General features: G+C 39.1%; 1 protein-coding gene across 2 annotated transcripts in view; it reads right to left on the minus strand.

Annotated features, from left to right (window-relative positions):
• Positions 1 to 21,996, minus strand: part of SNX19 (sorting nexin 19) — a 37,346-nt gene that overhangs the window by 11,723 nt on the left and 3,627 nt on the right. The window contains exons 2-9 of one of the 2 annotated variants that reach the window (XM_011376218.2): positions 21,555 to 21,693; positions 20,436 to 20,536; positions 20,211 to 20,330; positions 18,932 to 19,062; positions 17,504 to 17,600; positions 16,844 to 17,024; positions 14,276 to 14,405; positions 11,603 to 12,206 (exon numbers count right to left, since the gene is read on the minus strand). In XM_011376218.2, the coding sequence (XP_011374520.1) occupies positions 12,137 to 12,206; positions 14,276 to 14,405; positions 16,844 to 17,024; positions 17,504 to 17,600; positions 18,932 to 19,062; positions 20,211 to 20,330; positions 20,436 to 20,536; positions 21,555 to 21,693 (969 nt within the window). In that variant the 3' untranslated portion in view covers positions 11,603 to 12,136. Of the gene's footprint in view, positions 1 to 11,602; positions 12,207 to 14,275; positions 14,406 to 16,843; positions 17,025 to 17,503; positions 17,601 to 18,931; positions 19,063 to 20,210; positions 20,331 to 20,435; positions 20,537 to 21,554; positions 21,694 to 21,996 lie in introns of those variants that run through there. The other variant, XM_011376217.2, reaches the window with a different exon arrangement.

Consider the following 21,996-nt stretch of genomic DNA (forward strand, 5'->3'; position numbering starts at 1 on the left):
ATAGGTTAAATGCTCTCTTATTTTCATTCCTATTTTAGTTTTCAATTCTAGTTTAATCATGTTTGTTCAATGCTTCTTGTTAGACCATTTTCTTCAATGGAGAAAAGAGAAATCAAATAGCCTAGCAAACAGCAGACCAATTTATTGTTGAATGAGTGAAAAATTGCTTTCTCAATGTTACCAGTTAATACCACAACATCTGTTGCAAACAGTTTACCTATATTTTCATTGTTCTTCTTGTTTAAAAAAAAATTTTTTTTTAAAAATTTTTTTCCCCCTAACATTTACCCACAACTTCAGCTCCTTCTGTTTAAGCTTACTGGACACCATTCTTATTAGTTCTATTGTTATTTTTTGGTATTACTCAGTATATGTTCCTTCTCTCTATTTTTTCAATCTGATGTTCATCTTCAGTCTGAACTGTTAACTACCCTGTTTTCATTTGATGCTGATTCTTTCCTTACTCATTGGAATTGTGTTTAATTTGGTTATTCCATTTACTCAAAACACATTGATTAAGCTTCTTTTAAGTGCCAAAAGAATAAGTTTGCAAGGTTTAGGGAGCAGGAATCTCATTTAATTCATTTTTATATATTCCTTAGGATTTACCATAATAGTGCCATTCAATGTGATAAACAATCAAATATTTACTGAATGAATAAATCCTAGTTCACAACTCTCATTGATAACTTCTGGTATTAAAATTTTAAGTTCAATTTTTATTATGATATAGAAAACAGTACTATTATTTATCTCATATTCTGTTATATTATCCTGTGAATTCTAGTATCTCTAATCCACCTCTGCTTTCCCTTCTCTCTCAGCTCTTTTCCATAATATCCAGTTTTAGCTATATCTCGATTTTTTTTTCCAGCTTCTTCCTCTTTATCGAGTTGGTGGGTCTCCTGCCAAGTATCTTTTTCCTACTATCCTTGAGTTATGTATGCTCTATCTGTAGTCAAGAATATATCATGTGCCAAGGTACAGAAAATTTAAAAACCTTCCCTTTTCACTAGCTACACAGTTAACTGTTCATTCTATATTTTCCTTTTTCTTCCCAAGACAAAACTTATAGATAGAAGAAAAGATGAAAATACAATCTGAGTCCCCAGGTCCTTAAGTTTTTTCTCAAGAAGCTCAAAATTATTAGATATAGTCCATGCTTCCTCATGTGTCATTTATTTTTATATAAAAGTAGATAATAATCTATTGATTTAATAACAAGACTTTTAATCACAAATCAGATATACTGTTTAGAAAGATATATCGTCCTATTAGTTATGCTTTTTAATCCACAAGGTAGAAAACTGAGTCATTCTTGATTTCTCCTTCTCCTTGACTTGAAATGTTTTCTTAAATGTTTTCAGAGAATCAGCAATATTTAAATGCTTTTTCTAAGTTCTAAAACTGATCATGCCATCATTTGTTTGTTTGTAAATGGTTTCCCACCCAAGGAGGAACAAACTATGTTTTTTGAGTGACTCATACGGCTCTGGATGAGTTGGTGCCTATTAACCTCTTCAGTGTAATCTTTGGCCCATTTTGCTGCATACCTTATAGTCCTAATTATACTTGAATTCTTCTTTGAGTACCACAAATATACCATACTCTTCCTTTAATGCTCTATTTTCCAATGTCTGCTCTCAACTTTCCTTCATCCTTTAAATCCTATCTCAGATATCATGTATTCTGTAAGCACTCCCCGGGCCTCTCATAATTGATTACTTAGTCCCTTCTCTGAATCACATATAGAGTTCTTTTTAAAGTCTTAATTCATACTATAAGTCCTTATTTATAAGGTAACTTCCAACAGAATATTAAACTTCCTAGGGTAGTAATTTGGGGTCTCTTTTGGTATTTTGATCACTTAACATAGTGTCTGGCACAGAGTAGGTAATCAATAAATATTAGTTACTAAGTGAATTAATGCCATATGTGGGACAAACACAGCTCAAAATAAGCTTTGCAAAAGGTGAACATCAGAATACTTAAAGCAGCAGCAGAATAGCAAGCTCGTAATTCTTTGTACTTGAGGAGGACAATAATAGATTAAAAGAAATAGTGGACAATCTAGAAATCCTTTGTATTTGGCATTTTATATGTATTTATGTAAACATCTGCCAGATTTATTTTCCTAATAATTTTTTGTTTAGGCTAATGTTAAAATTAAACTGTGTGCCAATACACCAGCTGTAGGGTAGATGTTGTAAGAAGTACGCTGGGTAATAAGTCAGTTAAACTAGAATTAAGCATTCATCATGAATAATCTATACAATTCACACCTGATTACACATCCCCCTGGAAGGGAAAAAAAGGTAGAAGGCAAGGGTGTGGGTCAGCCATGCTTCATGTCTGGCACACTCTATAAATTCTAGAAAAGAAAGACAGCTGCCAGCAGCCTATGTTTTTGTTAAGTTTTCCTGGCAAACAGGCCCAGAAGATAAAAGAGACTAAAAGTCAAACAAAAGCGAAGGGGTTATGAAGACTGTGAGTCATACTTGTATTTTGGGAAGTGCCCCTGATGGATAGAGTAGCATCAAATTGATCCAAAGACATTACTTAAAAGACTAGTAATAAGAAAAAGAGGTAGCCGAATGGCAAAAAACGACGAAAAGCAAAGGTCAGGCTACCTTTCCAGCAAATACAGAATGAGAGGGAGGCACTGGGGGTTCTGTGTTCATGGGACAAATGAGACTGACTGCAAAGGGAGATCTCTCGAAATCTGTTCTAGATTATTGTGACACCGTTAGGATTCCAATTTGAAAGTTTATTACACAAATATAGTATACCTCTGAAGACCTTCAAATCAATTTTCCTCAGCCCCATACTATGTTGCTATCAATGCACCATAATCTAGCTCTGAAAAATCAGGGCTAATAGACTTTAAAGCTGGGCAAAACCAAAGTCATACTTTTTGGATGACTGCCTGCTATTCGTATGATCTAAGTAAAAGCAGCAGCAGGACATCTTTCTCACGACCAATGAATCCCTCAGAGTCTCTGGAACAGCCAATTCCTTTGCTCCAAGCCTAAGAGATTCCTCTGTCAGGAAGAAGTCGCGACAGTTTTCACCTCAATATAGAGCATAAAACAGATTCACACCTGTGTGAGGAAAAGACTCCGCAGCCAGAAGAGGCTTTGCACAGACAGTATATTGTACTGAGTGAAACTTAACACTGAAAAGACACAAACAGGTTTGAGCTTGGCTTAACCACTTAAACGCTGAATGAACTCTGAGTTCTGGCTTCCTTCTTAATGAAATGGACTAATTCTCGCCTTGTCTTCTTCACAAGTAACCAAGATCAAATGAGAAAAATGAAGGCAGTTTTCAGAGTGCTTGTGTGTTTATGCATGTGTCAGAGAAAGATTCCTTTGGATCCTCTTTAAAAATCCTACCAGATCCAAGGATCTAAATGGTATTTTAAAAAGACTGCAGAGGGACAGACTCCATGGGGTTATGGGTGATTTGAAGACTGTTTTTGAAATCTTTCTTAAAACTAGATCTTTATACACTAATCAATGAAACTTTCACTAGTAGGGACTGCAGGATCCAAAATGAATCCTTCTTTCTTTCTTTGCTTCCCTGTAAACAGCAAGTCTGGCCCATTCTATGGCCTGGCTCATTCTCCGTCACCAGGTAGATATTCTGACCCTTTTCTCAGTGCCTAGGGCAGAGAAGCAGGTGGAGAAGGAGAAGGCTAATTAAAATGGCCACCCATTTAAAGGAATATCAAGTCTGGTGGAGGGGAAAGGGCAGGGAGAGGGAGAGAACTGCTTAAAGCTGGAGCACTGGGAAGACAAGCAAGACATAAAGGAGAGAGAGTTTAATAACTCTCGACAACTAGACCCTCTGTTTTTCCTGGTGACCTTACCTCACAGGGGGCTCTTCAGGTTCTGCTCTGGGCAAAAGCTACCAATACAGGAGAGGAGGGAAGATTGGAGAAGGGACAGGTGATAAGTATGTGCTCTACTGGACTGGCCAGGCCCCCAACTCCTACAAATAATACTGATCACAGATTTAGAGTACGTTCAACCATGATTTGGAAGAGAAGAATTAGGGACTGTATTTAAATAAGTCATGGTAGACTTTCAAATTATGCTGTGGTTAGAAAACAAGGCGGGGAGAAGAGGCAGTGGTCGAGGGGCTCATCCTTGTGGGTGAAAAAGGGGTCACATACTAAACCTGACAAGCTCAGGGGAGGCCCATGTGGCAGCCCTTATGAACCCAGAGACCAAAGGAACCACACAAGTCGGTCTGAACATAAAAATTCCTAACTAAAAGCAGATCATGATGGGTAGTCACATCCTACTGTAGCTTCCTTGACAAAGGGCAATCTTTACCTTTTAAATTGTCTATTGTCTTTGTGCATCTAAGATAACAGACCTTTGAAATGTCAGAGTAATTTTCTTTTCCAGACTCCTTGAAGGCATGAGACCACAGATCATGCTGTTATCTTGTTCTCTGCATACCATCTCTATGTGCTGTAAATGTTAACTATCCTGTACCTACCACTGTAAGAGAAGTATGTTTCCCTATTTTGCCTTTTTATCCAATCCCAGAGATTTCCCTGCTTTGCTTTCGCCTCCCTAAACTACCACCAATGACTTTCATGTAACCCTCCTTATGTCACTTCCTCCTTTGATTCTAATGTAAAAATAAGATGCAAAACTGCCATTCTCTGGCACATTTTCTCAATCCGTTGAGATTTTTCTTTCTGGCAACTGTCATCAGTTTGGCTCAAATAAATTCTTGTAAGACTTTTTCTTAGGCTGGATGTTCTTTCAATGACATCCTAAAGCTGCATTTACACAGTTAGCATATTATGTTAACTAATCTGACATGTTAACGTAGATTGTATATTTATTGAGGGCTAAATTCCCCCCAAGAAAACTTCTGATGCCATAATTATATTGGTGCTAGATTAAAGTATACTTCCTGCCAATTCACCTTTACTCCCCCCCGCTGCTCCAGTACCAAACAGGTCTATTCCTCCACAGGCACCTGGTGAAATATATGTCTAAAGACAGAGGTAAAGACCAAAACTGATGCATTAACAGGTGGCTGCAGCTCCAAAACCAAGTTAATAGGAAAAAGCTAAATGACCTCCATCCACGGCAAAGAGAAATAGGAAATGCCCTTGATTGTGTAACAGGTTGATAAGATTCCCAACAGCAGTGCAATCTAGCACTGACCACCTCTGCCTCCGTGAGACAATAATCTAAGACTGTGGTATCCAAAAGGGCCTTGAGTATAGGACCAACCAGTTTACAGAGAGTACTGACAACATTTTTCATCTTCAGATGTCCAGCTGGTTTCATCACTGCAGACTCTCTGATTCACTCTGGGTTCCTAAGGCAGAACTGTTCTGAGTGAATCAGTATCAGCACTGAGTCCTTGAGGGATGGAATGCACTCAAAGGGGTAACTTCTGGCAGTACACCCTGCTCTGAGAAGCAAGTTTATGTTGAAGAGTGATCAGAAAAGAGGGGAGAAGGATGAAAGATGAAAGAAACTGGGCTTTTCTAGAAGTCAGTGGCACCGAGGAGAGGATAGATAAGTAGCCTCTGAATCATGGAGCATGGTAGCGAAAAGTTTTGATTGCTAGCACCTCCAAGGCAAAGGTCTATAATTGCAAAATAAACAGGGCTCCCTCCAAGTATCATTTAACCTGCAGCGCCTCCTGGTGCCCAGAGGGAGAATTCCTGTCTTAATTCCCCCAAGTAGCAACAGCCTGGTGGGCCTTTCTCTGTCTTGTGTGTTAAGTGCACACACACTCAGAAAGGGGCTGGCTGAAAATATTCAAAACATATTAAAAGGTTACTTTTTATTTAAAAGTAGAAATAAAGCTCCATCCTTCTCTTTAAAAATATTTCAGTGCCTGGAATATTTTTACCCTAAACCAGTCTAAACAATACCTATAAAGTCTAGCTTTAAACACTTATTTCCTCAAATAAAGCCTATCTAATATTTACCCCAAGAACCCAATTTTTTTTTTTTTTTACTGTATTTATGATCTATTCTGTGTCATTTTACTTTATATTGTTCAATATTGCTCACTGATTCTATTGGTTATCTCCTCTCTTAGGCTGAAAGGACCTTAAAGTAGAAATAGTACCACATTAGGTCTGAAGAGCTAGCACATAGCAGGTACTTAATAAGTACACACAGGCATCAAATCTTACACTTTACAAAAATTATTTGTAAAGAGGCCACTATAACAAGAACTAAATAAAGTTAGTTTCCTAGAAAACAAAGGAAGAGAGTCGGGAGTACCTGGATTAAGGGGCAGGATAATTCTCTGGTTCTAAAGAAACTCTGAGTTTCTGCTCTAGATGTGACTGGGGGAGATTTTAAGCATGTAAGATAGGATGGAGTACATAGATAATATGAAGGAGACCCTGATTTGAAGGATACAGAAGGCTGTCTCACAGAGTCTTTGCTATTAACAGATTACAAAGCAAGCTCACTATAAAGATCTCTCTAAAAATCCATTAAAATGTAAACATGTTGTCTACTCTACATCAGATGTTACTGCCCCAGCAAATAAAGAGTCTCCAAGGAAATGGAACATGGAGCTTGTAAAGATGAAGAATTCACATATATTGAATGCTACCAAGTGCCAGGCATACATCAAGAGAGTTTTATTTATTATGCCTTATCCTCCAACCAACTTCATGAGCTAGGAACATTTAGAGAGTAATTCAAGGCAAAGAGAAGCTAAGTGACTTGTCCTAAGTTACACAGATAGTAGCCTCAAGCAGGATTTGAACTCAGATCTGTCTAACTTCAAAGCCCATATTCTTATTTTCCTATCTGGAAGGAAAGAAATTAAGAAGGCACAACAGCAGGAGATGCTTCCAGAGAGGACATGCTTAAAGGCCCATGATGGAAGAGGGCCCTGTGTTCCTTGGGAAAGGAGAGTGCCGCTAGAATGGAAGACAGCCTGAAGAGCCCAAAGGCAAAACCTCTTTGCTCAGGCCCAAACATGGCTCTGGAAATTGGGGTTGCCCCAATAGAGCTGTGGGGGAGGGACGTAAGATATATTCAGTTTACATTTGAGTTTCTTATCTCCAAGAACTGTTAAGAATCCCTGAGATTCTCACTAGTGATTAGCAGGTTTCATTAGAATAGCATGTGATGTTCATTTCTTCAACATAAATTTAAGTGCCTTCCATGTGTACATCTGGGTGCTTACCATTCAGTGGTGAATAAGATATAGTCCCTGCCCTCAAGATGTGTAACTGTCCTGGGTTCCTAGATACAGATGGGCAAGAGATACCAAAAACTTGACTTGCAAAAAAGGTTCTGAGGTTTAAATAACTCACGATATTGCTTTTTTCTTAACTCTTACAATGACCAATTCTGTATCTTTGTTTGAGTATATGAGAATTTAAGAACATGTATCACACGCAGAAGTACAAAACACATGCAGAGGCACACAGCCAGTCAGCTAACATCACCTGTTACAACCTTAAAGATGTATTCAGGTAGAAACTGTCGTCACACAATAAAAAAGGCATGCTGTGTTTATCCTAATATGGGTATAAAATAAATGACACCTAAGAAATGTGATAGAGAGGCTGCTCATATAGTAGGAGAGACTGTTGGCCCAGTCTATAGAAGTCAAGAGCTTCCCTTTGCCAAGGTCTAGTGGGAGAGGCATGGGACAAGCAGCATTCTTTTCACCAAGGAATCACAATACAACCTGAACAAAGCCATCACTGTAAAAAATTACTTTCAGTACCTATAAAAATAGCCTGAGTCAATAATTAGGGGGCCGGGAATAAATGACAGGAAAATCTGAAGACTTAGTTTGAGATAATTTTCTATATGGGATTTTAGCAAAACTACACAATTTTCTACAGAAGCTGTGGATAGAAAGAGATCAGATGTAAGATACCACACAGCACTAGAGCTGAATTGAAAGAAAAAGTTTATGCAGCAAAGGGAAAGACTCTGAATTTTAACTCTGATAATCTTTTTCAGAATGGGAATAGGATGTAGTACAGAGATACCCAAGCAAGACTATACAACCTCTGATCCCGGAGTACTGTAAGAATAAAATCAGAATACGCAGGTGGAAATGAATTTATATGCTACCATCACATGTATGTGTCCCTGAAGCCAGTTAGGTGGAAAGCAAGAGGGATTAGATGGGAATAAAGCACAAGGACTTTCTAGCGGCTTTGTGAGAAAGCTTGCACAGTGGGGAAGCAGTATGGAGTAGTAGAAAGTGTACGGATTTTGAAGCCAGGATGACTTAAGTGGAACCTTGGGTATGATTTCAGGATAGCTATTTAATCTGAATATCATTTTCCTCACCTGTAAAATGTGGAAACATATGTCTCTCATAGAAATGCAATGCACATTAGTACAAAAAGTACACAGCTGCTTATGTGGTATAGCTAGTATTTAATAAATGTCAGTTCCTGTCCTGTTTCAATTGCTTGTACTCTTTTGGTGGCAAACCTGGAGTTTCCCTTAAGATATAACCAATAACAGAAAGATCCTTTATCTACCTGCAACATAGACACGCCCAGAGAGAAAAATCTCCTGAATGAACTCCACTCAGAAAACATCTAATATTCTAAAGTAATCTAAGAGAATAGTTTAGGCAAAAGAGATTGTGGTTATCTACTTATAATTGTCCTTAGAGAAGATGAATGCTCCCACAGTACTCGCTAATGGTCCCATAATCTCTGTCCACAAATTTTCTCCTGACCTTTCCTGGGAGATGGTTTGTAGAGAGATCTCTTTTGTAAGTAAATGATTCCATGGCCTGGCATAAGGATCAGAGCTTACCATTTAATATTCTCTTGGGTCCACTGCTTGTTGGATTCCTTACACCTGACACATTTTTTCTTTTTTTCTTCCTCTCTATATACTTCCTGACTTGACATACTTTTCTACCCGCCTTTGCCCATAGATCACAAAATCATTTTTCCCTCTTTTTGCCAAGCTATTCCATTCCCATGTGCCCTCCACTCCACCACACAACACACACTCTCTCTCTTCCACCTCACTCTAACTAAGAAATCCTGACACAGATGCCAGGAATGTGTCTGCTGCCCTTTTGACAGAGTCTGATGCCATCTCAGGGAAGGCAGGGCCACAGGACACGGCATTCAAGTACTCTACTGCTAGCCAGGCTCATATTTTTATCATGGTATTGCTCTGGGCATCCAGGCAGGGAACTGGGAACTGGTCCAGCTTCTTGTCATTCTTTCACTATACATCACAACTCCATAATAATCTCATCCCTTACCTTGGCTGGATCTTCTTGCCCCAAACCTTCTACCATCATTGGAGCACAATACATCTCCCCTCTTTCCCTCCAACCTAGTCTATGTCTGCATACTTGTCCAACTTCCTGAACCTGATTATGATGCATGCAGGGATACTGTCAAGTTTCTTCTGTTTTCAGTCATGAGCAGTCTGCACAAGCTGAATTCACCCCTTGGCTTAGACTCCTACCCCACTCCTCTTCCCCTCCCTTTGTCTCTAATTCCAAATAAGGAGTGCTCCTTCTTACATAACTGGATGTTCCCAGCACAGAAGCGGAGGTCAAGCTTGCATGAGTGCAAGCCTCCCCTTTGACTTAACAATGCCTTTTTTGGGTATCTAAATTCTCTTCAGCTCCCCTCCTCCACTTTCTCCACACCATTAACAATCAAGGGAGATTTATGAAGCCTGCTCAAATCAGAACTCTTCCAACCTTGGCTTTGAAGGAGGGGCTATGAAGTTGAATTACTCTTTTTTTTTCTTCCTTGACGGAGGAAGGGAGAGAGGAGAGGAGAAGAGGAAGAGAAGAGGGAAGGAGGGAGGGAGGGAGAGAGAAAGAATGCTTATGATTTGGCAGAAGTCCCTGGCATCCAAGGCAGTTATCTATATAGGTCTGTTAAAGAAGCAAGAAGAGTAAACGAAACTAGAAACAGAAGAAATTACTTTATCTTCTTGGAGATGATAATGCTGGAGGTTAGAAAATGATAACATTTTAAAGAAGAGCTACATCCAAATCTAGATGGGTGTACCATCCCTGCTAACTGCAATATGTTCAAAATAACCAGAGAAGTGGCAACAATCCCCTATAAAGTGCAGAGCTCAAAGAAAGAGAACCCAAGGACTCTGCAAAAAGATATGGCTCAGATACTTGTGGTTTCAGAGAGAGAACAAACATATTGCCTCTTGGGCAGCAGTCACAGGATGGGGATAGTCTCAGAGAGGTCAACACTGAACTGGCTGGGCCCATGCCACACCTCTTGCGAGAGTAGTAATGGTAGTGGGGGCAGTGCTACAGCTTTGGGGAGATATCAAATTCCAGCTTCTTTGCTTACTAAAGCAAATAAAGCCAAAGAATGTAACAGTGCATGAACTTCTTTTTAAAAATAAAATAATGCAAGCTGTCGGAGACAAGAAACAGACTGACTTCAGGATAGCGCAGTGCCCTTTGTGTTGTGAGGGTACATACGTGGAAATGCAGTTTAAATTGTACAAAATGAATGTAATCTCTTGGGGAATGTAATTACTGAGTCAGATTTTTGGATTGGCTTTTATCCCCTCAAATCACAAGGCAAAAGTCTATTCGTGAGATAGTCATTACAGCTAAAAATGAGACAACCCTGGGTTTAAATTCTGCATATGGTATACTTTTTAGCTCTGCGATATTGATTAAATAACCACAATTCTTTGTAAGCCTTAGTTTCCTCATCTTTTAAATGTGGATCTTAGTATTTCTTTTACAGGGCTTTTGATGGGATTAAATGATATAATATACTTGTAGTATTCGGCAGTGTCTGCATAAAGTAAACTCTCAAAAAATGTTTGCTGGATGATAAATATCCTGAAGCTGATAAGATTCAGTCTACACACTGAATCCTGAAATAAGCTCTATCTTTTGCATGTGTACCACATACATGGGAACTTGCTGGTATGAGACCATGGGCCACAGGCATCAGATCCTTCGAGTCTCTGGAAGGAGAACTGGGATTTTTTCTCCAGGTGTTCATCACTTCTTGACTACCATCTTAAGGAAGCTTCAAGAACATTGTGAAGGCAGCACAAGAAATTTGAGAAGAGAGCCAAGTATATTCTGTATAACTCAGAGGGACAGGCACAATAAGGATAGTAGTACCTACAAGAGACTGGCATGGGGTGGGGGGCATCTTGTAGGCATAAACAGTAGAACAAAGTTGGAGGCCACTAACTGGAGAAATCAGAAAGAGAAAATACTTTTTATCCTTCTTTCCTTTTTCTTAAGAGCATATATCAAGACTTAACATTTACTGGATGTATTCTATGCACATAAGGAGATAGATACCATTATTATTCCTGTTTTCCAGATGAGGAAACCAAAGCTCAAGGAGATTACATACAGCAGAGTAGAAGTATATTGTAGTGAATAAGAACTTGGGCTCTGGAATAACTGGTTTGATTTCTGGCTCCACTATGCATTAGCTTTGTGATCATGGATAAGGCCCTCAGTTCTCACTCCCACTAATCTGTAAAATATGTGAAGAGTAGGGAATGTGCCTTTTTGTTCACGACTGATCAGCTCTTAATATTTTTCCAATAAATAAAGGAATAAGAACAAAATAATTCCTCTGTAGGACAAAGAGATAGGAGCATTTTAATGTAAAGTGGGATGAATGCTACAAAACATCCTGGACAAATTTCTACCAGTCAAATCAAGAAATAGCTTAGATTAGAATGCATATGTTTAATACGTTTACTTCTTTACATCCCAACCACTCTATTTTTGTTTTTTTTCTATCACTAGAGAATGTATAATCATTGCCCACTGAGGTAATGCAACCTGGTGCACTGGAATTCTCACAATTCTCTTGTATTTAAGTTTCCCGTTTTAGATCTTCAAGAACCCTAGCTACAAAAAAAAAATACCTCAATGATTTTCCTATAATTCCCAAAATATATTTCTATTTTATCTGGTACTGGCCCAAGTCCTTTCGTATTTTGAGTTATTTAAACTTCAAGTAAACTTCTTCCTTCCTTTGTTATATGTGAATCTCAATCTTTTTGAATTTCTCCAGACTCATCTATATATTTCTGTTCCAACTGAATAATTTATTGTGTTCTAAAACCAATTGATCATGTACATTACTTCAAGAGAGAAGGGGTAATCAACTGTACATACTAGTTTTAGAATCTTCCCATTTGTTGAAAGCACTTGGAAGATCAGCAAAAAGAAGCCTAATAGAGGGAGAAGAGAAATGAAGCCTTAATTAGAAACACAAGTGACTGAATAAAACGTAAGGAGATTCTACTTTTAAGTATAAAGGTATTGAGAAATGTTTATTCTTTTGTCCAATATTTAATGAACATCTTCTTTGTGCCAAGCCCTGTGTAAGTTGCTAGAGATATAACGCCAGTTCTAGGAATACGGAACTGATAGTCTAGAGCAAGGTTTCTCAACCTCTGCATTACTGATGTTTTGGGTAGGATAATTTACTGTTGTTTGGGGTGGAGAAGGTGCTGCTCTGTGTAATGCAGGATGTTTAGCTGCAACCCTGGACTCATTAGATGAAATAACTTCCTGCCTTTCTTCCCAGCTGTGACAACCAAAAATGTCTTCATATATTGCCAGATATCCCCGGGGGAAAAATACTCCCTGGTTGAGGACCACTAGCTTAGGCAAAGTAGATTATCTTTTTATTACACTGTGATATGTATTATCACCAAAACGATGAGAGTAGAGAAGAAGGCTCCTTAGTTCCGGGGGAAAGTGGAAGAAAATATACAATTTCACAGAATAAGTGACATTTAACATTCAATTTCTGAAAGATATTTAGCAGCAGGCCAAGCAGACAAGAAGAAGGAAAGTCTGGGACATGTGGGAGGAAGTAGAATGAGTAGCGAAGTCCATTCAGGCAGAGACAAGAGGATGAGCAAAGGTTTGAAGACAGACCACAGAACACTCGGGCAACAATGGATTGTTTGCATGGCAGAGAACTGGAAATAAGGCCAGGACCAGATCGTGCCTAAAGGCAGAGACTAGTCAGCATTTTACATATGGGTTTCACTCAGAGACCAGTCTCTAGGCTGTAATACTCAGGAAAAAGCACATTGACTTTGGAGTTGTACACAGCCAGCTTTAAATTCCAGGTGGGTCATTAACTATGATCTTGGGCAGGTTAGTTGACCCTGCCGAGCACTATTTTCTTATTCTGTAAAATGGGGCTACCTACCTCACTTAGTTGCTGTAAGAAAATACACGTAGACAGAGGTCATGTGCCGGCATATGATACATGCTCAGCAAATATAAACGTGCACCCTCTTCTTCCACTTAGCTTTTTTATGATTAAAGCTTATTAAGCTTCCCTCGTTCTATGTAACTTTGAGTGTGGAAGATTTAACTGCTTGTTGTTAATGGATTTTCTACAAGTTGTAGAATAGATACACATTCTTTTTTTAAAAGAAGCTTTTATTTTTGGAGAGCCTATTAGCATGAACCATAGGCTAACAGAAAAGGTCTGGATTTGGCTTCTTACTCTGTGATTACTAGGACGTCTCAAGAGACTGAAATCAAAACAAGTGTGGCCAAAGCTCAAGCACTATATAGGTCTATCTGGTTTAGAGATACTCTCTGTCTTTCTTCAGTTTAGCAAAGCTTGCATCAGTTTCATGGTTAGGAAATCAGCAGCTAAAAACTCCATCTGTGTACAAATCTTTTAGGAGATTCAAGTGGTGTTGGGATCACAAAATCTGAATTATAAAATCCAAGTTTTAAATCTAAGTACCGTTCTATTTCTTACCACCCTCTGTTAGTAAGTACTTCTTCAGTTGTGAATATTTGCAGCTCTTTGGAGAAAATAATCTTTGAGAGCACCTGTTGTCTCCTTGTTTTTCTTATTTTTATTGTCACAGTGACTATATTTTGTCACTTAAGAGAACTGTCCATTGAAACAAGGTGAAAAGTACAGGGCTTGGGGGTATAACTGGGTGGAGAATTGATCCCGGTGTAGGAAGAGTTCAGCTGAAGTACTTTAAGATCACAGGAAGTGTGTGTAACTCACTCATTATGCCAGAAGTCCTACAGAAGCAGACCCATTAAAACTTTAGACAACAAGGTTACTAATCAAAGCTTTCTAATACTCTCCAGGTAGTCTTCAGCGTTGTACTCCTATAACAGAGACTCTACCTTCCCTTATGGCCACAGGGTTCTTGCATTCTACTCTTTCCCTTTCTAGTGAAGAATTCAGCACCCACAGGCAACCCCTGTCCAATTTAAGACTCTACTGTGAAGAACTCACCAGTCTTACCTCTGAATTAGGGTCCCAAAGACAAGATGAAGAACTTTCTGTATGTTTTCTGTACATAGCCATTGCCACTGTTCCATTAGCAGCAAGAGGAGTAGATCCAGGGCTGTGTCAGCTAACTCTGTCTCTGTTTCTAGGGAACGAAAAAGCATCAACAGTAACTCAGAAGAGACCCACACTTGAGGAACATATTTCAATGCACTGGGTCTTCTCTGCCTTTATCTAATCTTGTATTTTTGTAATCCTTAAGTTCTTAAATCAAGTCAAGAGAGGTTTATTTCATATTTAGTAAGTCCTATGATACACTTTGTTTTCCTTTACAATTCTTTTGCTTCTGTTCCTTAGTCACTTAGCAAATACTTTTTATGTTTGTAAAAGATTCTTGCATGTAATTATTTTGCCTACCTAGCTTCTGCTGCTTTTGTATTTCCTCCAGGGAACTGAATATATTTTGTTCCAGGTAAATGCTCACAACTGGTGACTGACTGGAACTGGCAAGGCCCAGTCTGTTCTGTACTTATATTCCACTTGCCTCTACAAAGCATCATGGAAATGTTGTGGGCAGCAGATTCAGGAAAAAATTTGAGATTCATTCTCCTATTTAAAAAGTGCTTTGAAAGCATCTCCATTACACAAGACTGTTGGGTTGGGATCCAGGAAGCTTCAGTTTGATTTTGAGATAACATGTGGTTCTAGGAAAAGCACTACACCTTTGGTAAAATGCCATGACAATTACTGATTTCCTTCTTGTTTCAAAAACTGGAATGGTCACAAATGAGCTCACACCCATGCTAAGCTGAAGTCTCCTGAACAGATGTGTTTTATGGATGGAAGCATCTGTTTTCTTACCCTGTTCAGGACGTCCCATGTCACCTCTGATTTGGTTCCTGGAAGACTTTCCCAGGAATACATAATGTTCCAGAATGAATCTTAGCTATCTGGTGCTACTGTTGTGATTAGTATTATAATTAATCGACAATAATAATTTGGTTAGTCTAGGACCAATGGGTATTCATCTCCTGATTAGCTTGCCCAAGCCCTCCTCTCTTAAGGGTTCTTTAGAACATGGTTGACTTCAGATTTGAATGAATCTGCTAAAAATGAAACCTTTCTTTTTTAATTCCATCCAACATATAGTTTCTTTTTTTTCTGCGCCCTGTTTCAAAGTTTAATGGAACTGATATGTTTGCTTTCCAGTAATCTGCTCAAAGATGGGATATTCAGTTCTTTGGGAAATAGCGTCATCCTAAGTCTTACCTCCCTCCCCAGTTGTATTTTCTCAGGATTAGCATTTACAGAGAGCTGCCACCATGTGGTGACAATCAGTCATAACAATAAAAAATAACAGTACAAAGCATCAAGTCCTCTTTAAGAAAATGGGAAATTTTCTATCAATGAGCATTTTGAGTCTCTTAGGGCCAGAGGAAAGTCTCGGGCATAAACTATTCCCTTAGAGATATGATGTTCAAAATTTACAGGCTTGATTTGGCCTAGAATTATACTGTTTTATCCATTCCCTCTTATTTATAATTCCTTAACAGCTTTCTGATGCTTTTGGTGTCAAAACACTTTATTTACTTAACAAATGAGATATATATAAAAAGATAGGGTTCTGAACTCCATTTTTCACATAGTTAAGCTGAGGTCTACAGAGCAAAGGTCAGGTGACTGACTATTCATGGGCACCTGAGAAATAATAATGAAATCAGCCTTTTTATTTTCCATCTGAACTCAAGATTTTGTGATTTTTATTTTCAGCAGAAGCCTCTGTCTTAGTGGAACTGAAAATTTCTCTTATAAATTCTGGTTCTGCAAACATACTAATATCCAGGGTTCCCAATTTTTTCTTTGCATTCTCTGGGAAACAAATCTGCCCTGCCTCAAATGCTTGTAGGGAGACAGCAGTGTCATCACCCCTTCTCTCTTCCTGCTCTACGTTAGATGACTAGGTGGTGTCATTTGCCATGACAATAAGTAAAACAGAAGGAACAGATCCAGGGAAAAAGAGGAATTTCATTTAACACATGCTGTATTTCAGTTACCCTATGGAGATTTCTAGTAGGCAGTTGGAAATACAATATCTAACATTAGGTAGCAGAGCACATGTGTTAGAGTTGAAGCCAAGAGTACGAATGAGACCACCCAGAGGAAGTGTGTGGAGTAATAACAGAGAACCAAAAGTAAAGCTCTAGAAGGCTAATAATGGAGCCAACAAAAGGAATGAGAAGGGAAAGTGGAACTACAGGCATATAGGAAATAGATCAAGGGAATTGTTTGAAGATATGCTAAAGCATGCAAAAAAAACTTCAATAAGATATTATAAGCATGAATCTTATCTTGCTGGATTTGAACTCCATTTCTGTGCCCTGTTCTGCTTTGACTCACCTCTGAGGACTGTGTCATATTCCTTTTTGCATCCCAGCACTCAGCACAGAACCTCAAACACTGGTGTTTAACACATGGCCTGCTTAGCTGAATTGAAATTAAAGTGATGAATCCCAACTATCATGAGTCTCAAGTGGACTATACCCTGGCTCCCTTTTCTGTGGGAGCAGAGATCTTGTCACTTACCTGGATCACTGTTGCTTAGGTCTGGGGCGGGCACAGCTGTATCTGACAAGGAGCCATCTACACATCCTTTGCGGATATGTTCAGGATCTTTTTCTGGGACTTCTGCTGGCTGCATTTCCAGTAATTTTGTCTGTTTTTCAATAAAAGATTCCATCCCAGACATGGATAAGATCTCTGACTCCTGAAAAAAGTTAGCTGCATATTACATAAAGAATGCAGAAAGTAGGGGAGCAACCTAAGCGCTTAAGATTTTCCTTGCAAAGTATCATGAGTCTAGAACCCGAATGACTCTGTGACCAGCTTAAGAAAGTTTTTATTTTTTTACTGAAATTGCAAGTAAAACAACACCTTTGTATTTTCACCTGCTGTGAACACTTCTGTGTTATCTGTTCTCTTCCAGAGACTGGTTTTCTTTCTCATGCTATCATCCATTATTGCATACCATGACCTTTGAGAAGCCAAACTACCAATTCAGAATGGGTAAGGATCCCAAACCACTCAGAGGAAATACTTTTGGAATAAAAATGAGAGATCCACATTGTTAGTAAGTCCTTTAGCAAAGCACCTAAACCTTTTCTGACTGAAGAAAATGTCTCAAGTGCCTTTAACTGTAGGATCAACATCCCAGCTATTAAATCTAGGAGTTCTCTAGGAACTTACCACATTGCCTTCCTGAAGACAATAGAGAATTTTCTCATGTGCTTCAGTCATATTCAGTGCTGGAGCAATTTTACTAGATGAGAACCTCAGTCTAGACCTGGTACAGTAACAAAGAGTAGAAAGAGAATGTAATTCATGATCTTGATCCCAATATAAAGGGCTGACAAGTATTCATATCTCAAAACAAGAACGTATTCTGGGAGTTTACTGTGGTCAGAGCTGCCAGAAGAGACCTGGTCCTGAAATCCCCCAGACGATATATATTCTGGCAATTCTTAATATATAGTGCAACTCTTGCATAAGCTATGTTTACATTGCATTTGTGAAAGGGCTTTTGCTAATATAAAATAGGGATCCGTCTGTCATGGTTGTATTCCCACAGGCTAGAAGAGTAGCTAGCACATGCTACACATGCATTACAAATGTGCTGAAGATTAAATAGACAAGTGTTTAGACTAATTTTTTATTGTTGTTCTCACTACCCTTTTTCTATATCCACTTATTCCTCTTGTGTTCCAAATAAAACTAGGGAAGAGACCACAAGTGCTAATCTCAGGGTTTCAAGGAATAGGGTTCTTATAAGTATAGGCCCATGGTTACCCTTCAAAGTATGGGCTCAGTAAAAAAAAGGCTAAAATTGTGTTATTGCTAACCTGTGAAACACAAACGTAGAGACAAAGACAGTCAGACAGACTGACAGACAGACACCCTCTGTAAAGGCTAAGAATGGTAGGTCTGTTATTGCTAGTTAATGAACATAACACAGACGGTCGGTCAGCCAAATAAACACAAACACAGATACACAGATACAAAGACTGTCCCTCTCTCCCCACATTCTCCCTCTTTCTATAATGGCCCAGATACAGATATGAAATTTCTAGTAAGGGTAAGTATGGTGCCATTCCACATGGTGGCTTTGAGTACTGCCACAGAACATCTGGGCCTCTAGTGCAGGAGAGGAGCAGTAATAACCAGATACAAAAATGTACCCTGCAGGTGTCTATTCTGGCTCTTTCCCATTTATTGCTAGTATATGTGACCTCTAAGCCAAATTTCCAGAAATGATGGCAAATAGAGATCAGTTATAAGACTTAATTTTAATAGGAGAGAAACATCTCAATTTTCCAGAAAAACAGAAAAGGAGAATATACATATTCTAGAGTTCTCCTTCTAGCCAAAAATCCCTGGTCATTTGGGACCTGGGTTCCCATGGCAAGACAAACATTCAGCAGGGCTGCTTATGCAGGATCTCAGGCTTCTTTTAGTTAAGCACTGAAGAGTCTGAGGTCTGGCTTTTCATAAAAACTGGTATGTCTGACCTGTCTCCTTTCTTCTAGGGCTTGAGAGTTGGACATGGGCTTTGGCTGAGAACTGGGGATCAACCTGAAAAGTGGGAAAGGGTCCCCGGGCAACTGAAGGGCTTCTCACTTGCTAGCCTTCTTGCCTTCTGTCTGGGGCTTGCTTTCTGTCTCAGCTTCACTCAGCTCCTCTGTGGGGCTCTGGGGTTCAGAGCGAGGAAATGCTGTCTTCAAGGTGTCCACGATAGCACTCACCACCATCTGCAGGAGTCAGAAAGAAACCACCGAATAAGTAGTTTTCTCACAGTGCTTTATGCAATCAGGACGGGTAGATAGCTATGTCTAATGGAGCCTTATCCATTAGCATAGTCAGATACCAGGCTAATGACTAGCTGAGATAAGGCCAGAACGAGAGCGTAAGAGTAAAGACTAGGGCATACCAAACCAGGGAAAGGACACAGAAGGTGGCATGAATGTGTATAATGTATCTTAGAAAATATAACTTGCTCTCTAGGCTCATGACATTGTAGTCTGTGGGGAGGGTACTTATCTCAATTGTTCACTGCTGTATCATGAGAAACTGGCACAGTATGTGGCTTTAAACAGACAAATAGTAAGTAGATGCTGAAAGAATCAATGAATGAACACATCTGCATAAAACTGGGAATTTTACCTTGTTCATTCCTTGCCAGTTTGCAGTTCTTTCTTCATAGCAGTGAATGTCTCCTAACTCCTACCACATGAAATTCCACTATCATTTTATCTCCTTAAGTCTAGTTGAGAAGAGGGAGGCCCCTCTTCTGCAAAAGAGTCAGTATTTTCTAACCTTTTAAAACATATGCCATCTTTTGATAAACATACACCTAAGACATCTGCTCCGGGGACTATAAATTGTAGGCTGCAATGTGTTACACAAATGTCTTCCCACCATCTCCAAAGGTCCTGAGATACTCTCTTGAAGGTACAAGTCTCCCCACACTGTTTGCCAACAGAAAATTACTGTATTGATCTGAGTCCAACTTAGTGTCCTATCTAAGCTTAGGGCTCTTTCTCCTGAGTGGTCAATACTGAGAATGACCTTCACCTCCAAAAGAGACTTTTCTGCCCCTACCTGTCTATGGAGGTATAGATCTATCCTTACATCCCTCCACTAGAATAACTATGTCATGATATCCCCAGGAGATATGTGCACACTTATAGTGTCAGGGGTATTGTATCCTCATAGTTGCTCACTGTAATTGAGCAAGTTGATAATCCAACCAGTATCTGAGAACAAGACTTGTAAATTCTAGTCCGTGTTCTACTGACTCCTCTGTGCTGCCTCCTGCCACCCCTACTTCCCTTATTTTTCAAGCACTGCCTCCACTATGATGAGAAAATAAGGCTGAGCACAGTGGCCCTGCTGGTACCTTGTCTATTCTGGAGACCATGAACGGTTTCTTGACAAAGGCAATACGAGCATCTGTGTTCAGAGCAAGGAACTCCTGCATTTCCTCACTGTTAGCAATCTCAGGAATGGCACAGAGTTGCTGCAAAAGACACAAGAAAGACTTCAGAGAGAAATTCCAGCCCCACCTTGGCTTGGATGTTTGGTAGCTACAATGTGAGCAAAGCCAAATCAGAAGGGTGCTGACCTTTAGGAATGATTCCAGGAGGCTCTTACGGGCTTCTACTCTGTCACTATCCATGTTTCCAAATGGAAGATCTGGAAAGAGCTTTTTAGGACCCTTCACATCTTTAAAAACAAAAGGTTCATTCACTTAACATTCATCGAGAGCTATTCCATATCATATATGTAAAACAAACAAAAAAACTGTTGAATATCTGTCCCTAGGATTTTTTAATTTCAGGAGTTCCAAACATACTCCAGGGATCTAATACAAACAACTTACTTTCATGGTTAATGTTAATATTAAGATGTAAGAGGCTATACATTAGAATGATTACAAACTAGGACCATGAAGTCCAATTGCTCAAGTTTAAATTTCGTCTCAAATTCCTCCTATGTAACAACTGTCGTCAAGTTGCTTAATCTTTGACTTTGTTTCTTTTCTGTAAAATAGGGATACTGATAGTATTTATCTCACAAGCTATTATGAGAATTAAATGAGCTAATATGTGTAAAGTGCTAGAAGACAACCTGGCATATATTTTCAAGCTTGGTTCAATATTATTATTACTAAGAAAGAAAATGTATAACTGAAATCCACAATTTATGCCTAAACTTATTAAATTGTTTATTTGGGTGACCATCAGCTCCCCTCTTTTTTTTTCAAAAAACAAAGTAGTTGTTTCCTAGCTGATTTTTAGAGTTATATTTTATTACATGTTCCTATTGTCCCTGTGCCATATAGCACACACTAAAAAGCCTGGTTGTTAAAGAAAAGTTGGCAAGGAATTCTGGATAGTATTTTAACATTTAAGAGCAATCAATCTATGAATCTGAAAAGTTAATTTAACTCCTTATGCTACCTCACAAAGGTGGAAATGTGATCTTCTTTCTTAAGCTCAAACTAACTGGGACCCCAGAACAAAGCATTCAGCAAAAGAGTACAGAAAGAATGTGAACATTGCTGTCCAGCACTAAAACCCAAAACACCTGTATGCAAACTGGGGTAGGGGGAGCACAAGGGACCCTTGATACTGTACTCTCTTCCTCCATCCTTCCCCACAAATAGGCCACCAGCCTCTGAGATCAGGGTGGCTAGATGTAAAAAGCAAGCAGACAGTCCAAGGTCGGGGAAACTCCTAACTTTTGATGAACTTTCGTAGATCTGATTTCTCTTCCAGACGAGTCTGCAGATTCAGGAACTCACGGTAGCGGCGATTCACAGTGTGGTAGGCCAATTGCTGCAGGCTGCTGTTGCTCTCACTGTCAAGGGCTGTCTCATACTGTTGAATGAACAGATTTGTTTACTGCATCAACTCAATGGCCACACAGTAAGAGGAGAGTAGGGGTAAAGGAAGGGAGATGTTTTTATTCTGTTCCCAGACCTACTAGATCTGATTGCTGCCCTAAGTTGTAAGGAACAACTCAAATTCCAAGGCTGGCTGAATTAAGGAATCAGATGCATTTCTCAAAATACATGGCCCAGAAAGTGAAAAATGAGTTTTACTGCTCTCCACTCCTTCCATCTCAAAGCTCCCTCCTGCAAACGCTTTATTTTCACTTATAAAAATGGCTACATAACTATT

Source organism: Pteropus vampyrus, unplaced genomic scaffold (assembly GCF_000151845.1).
Source record: "Pteropus vampyrus isolate Shadow unplaced genomic scaffold, Pvam_2.0 Scaffold288, whole genome shotgun sequence".
Classification (NCBI taxonomy): Eukaryota; Metazoa; Chordata; class Mammalia; order Chiroptera; family Pteropodidae; genus Pteropus; species Pteropus vampyrus.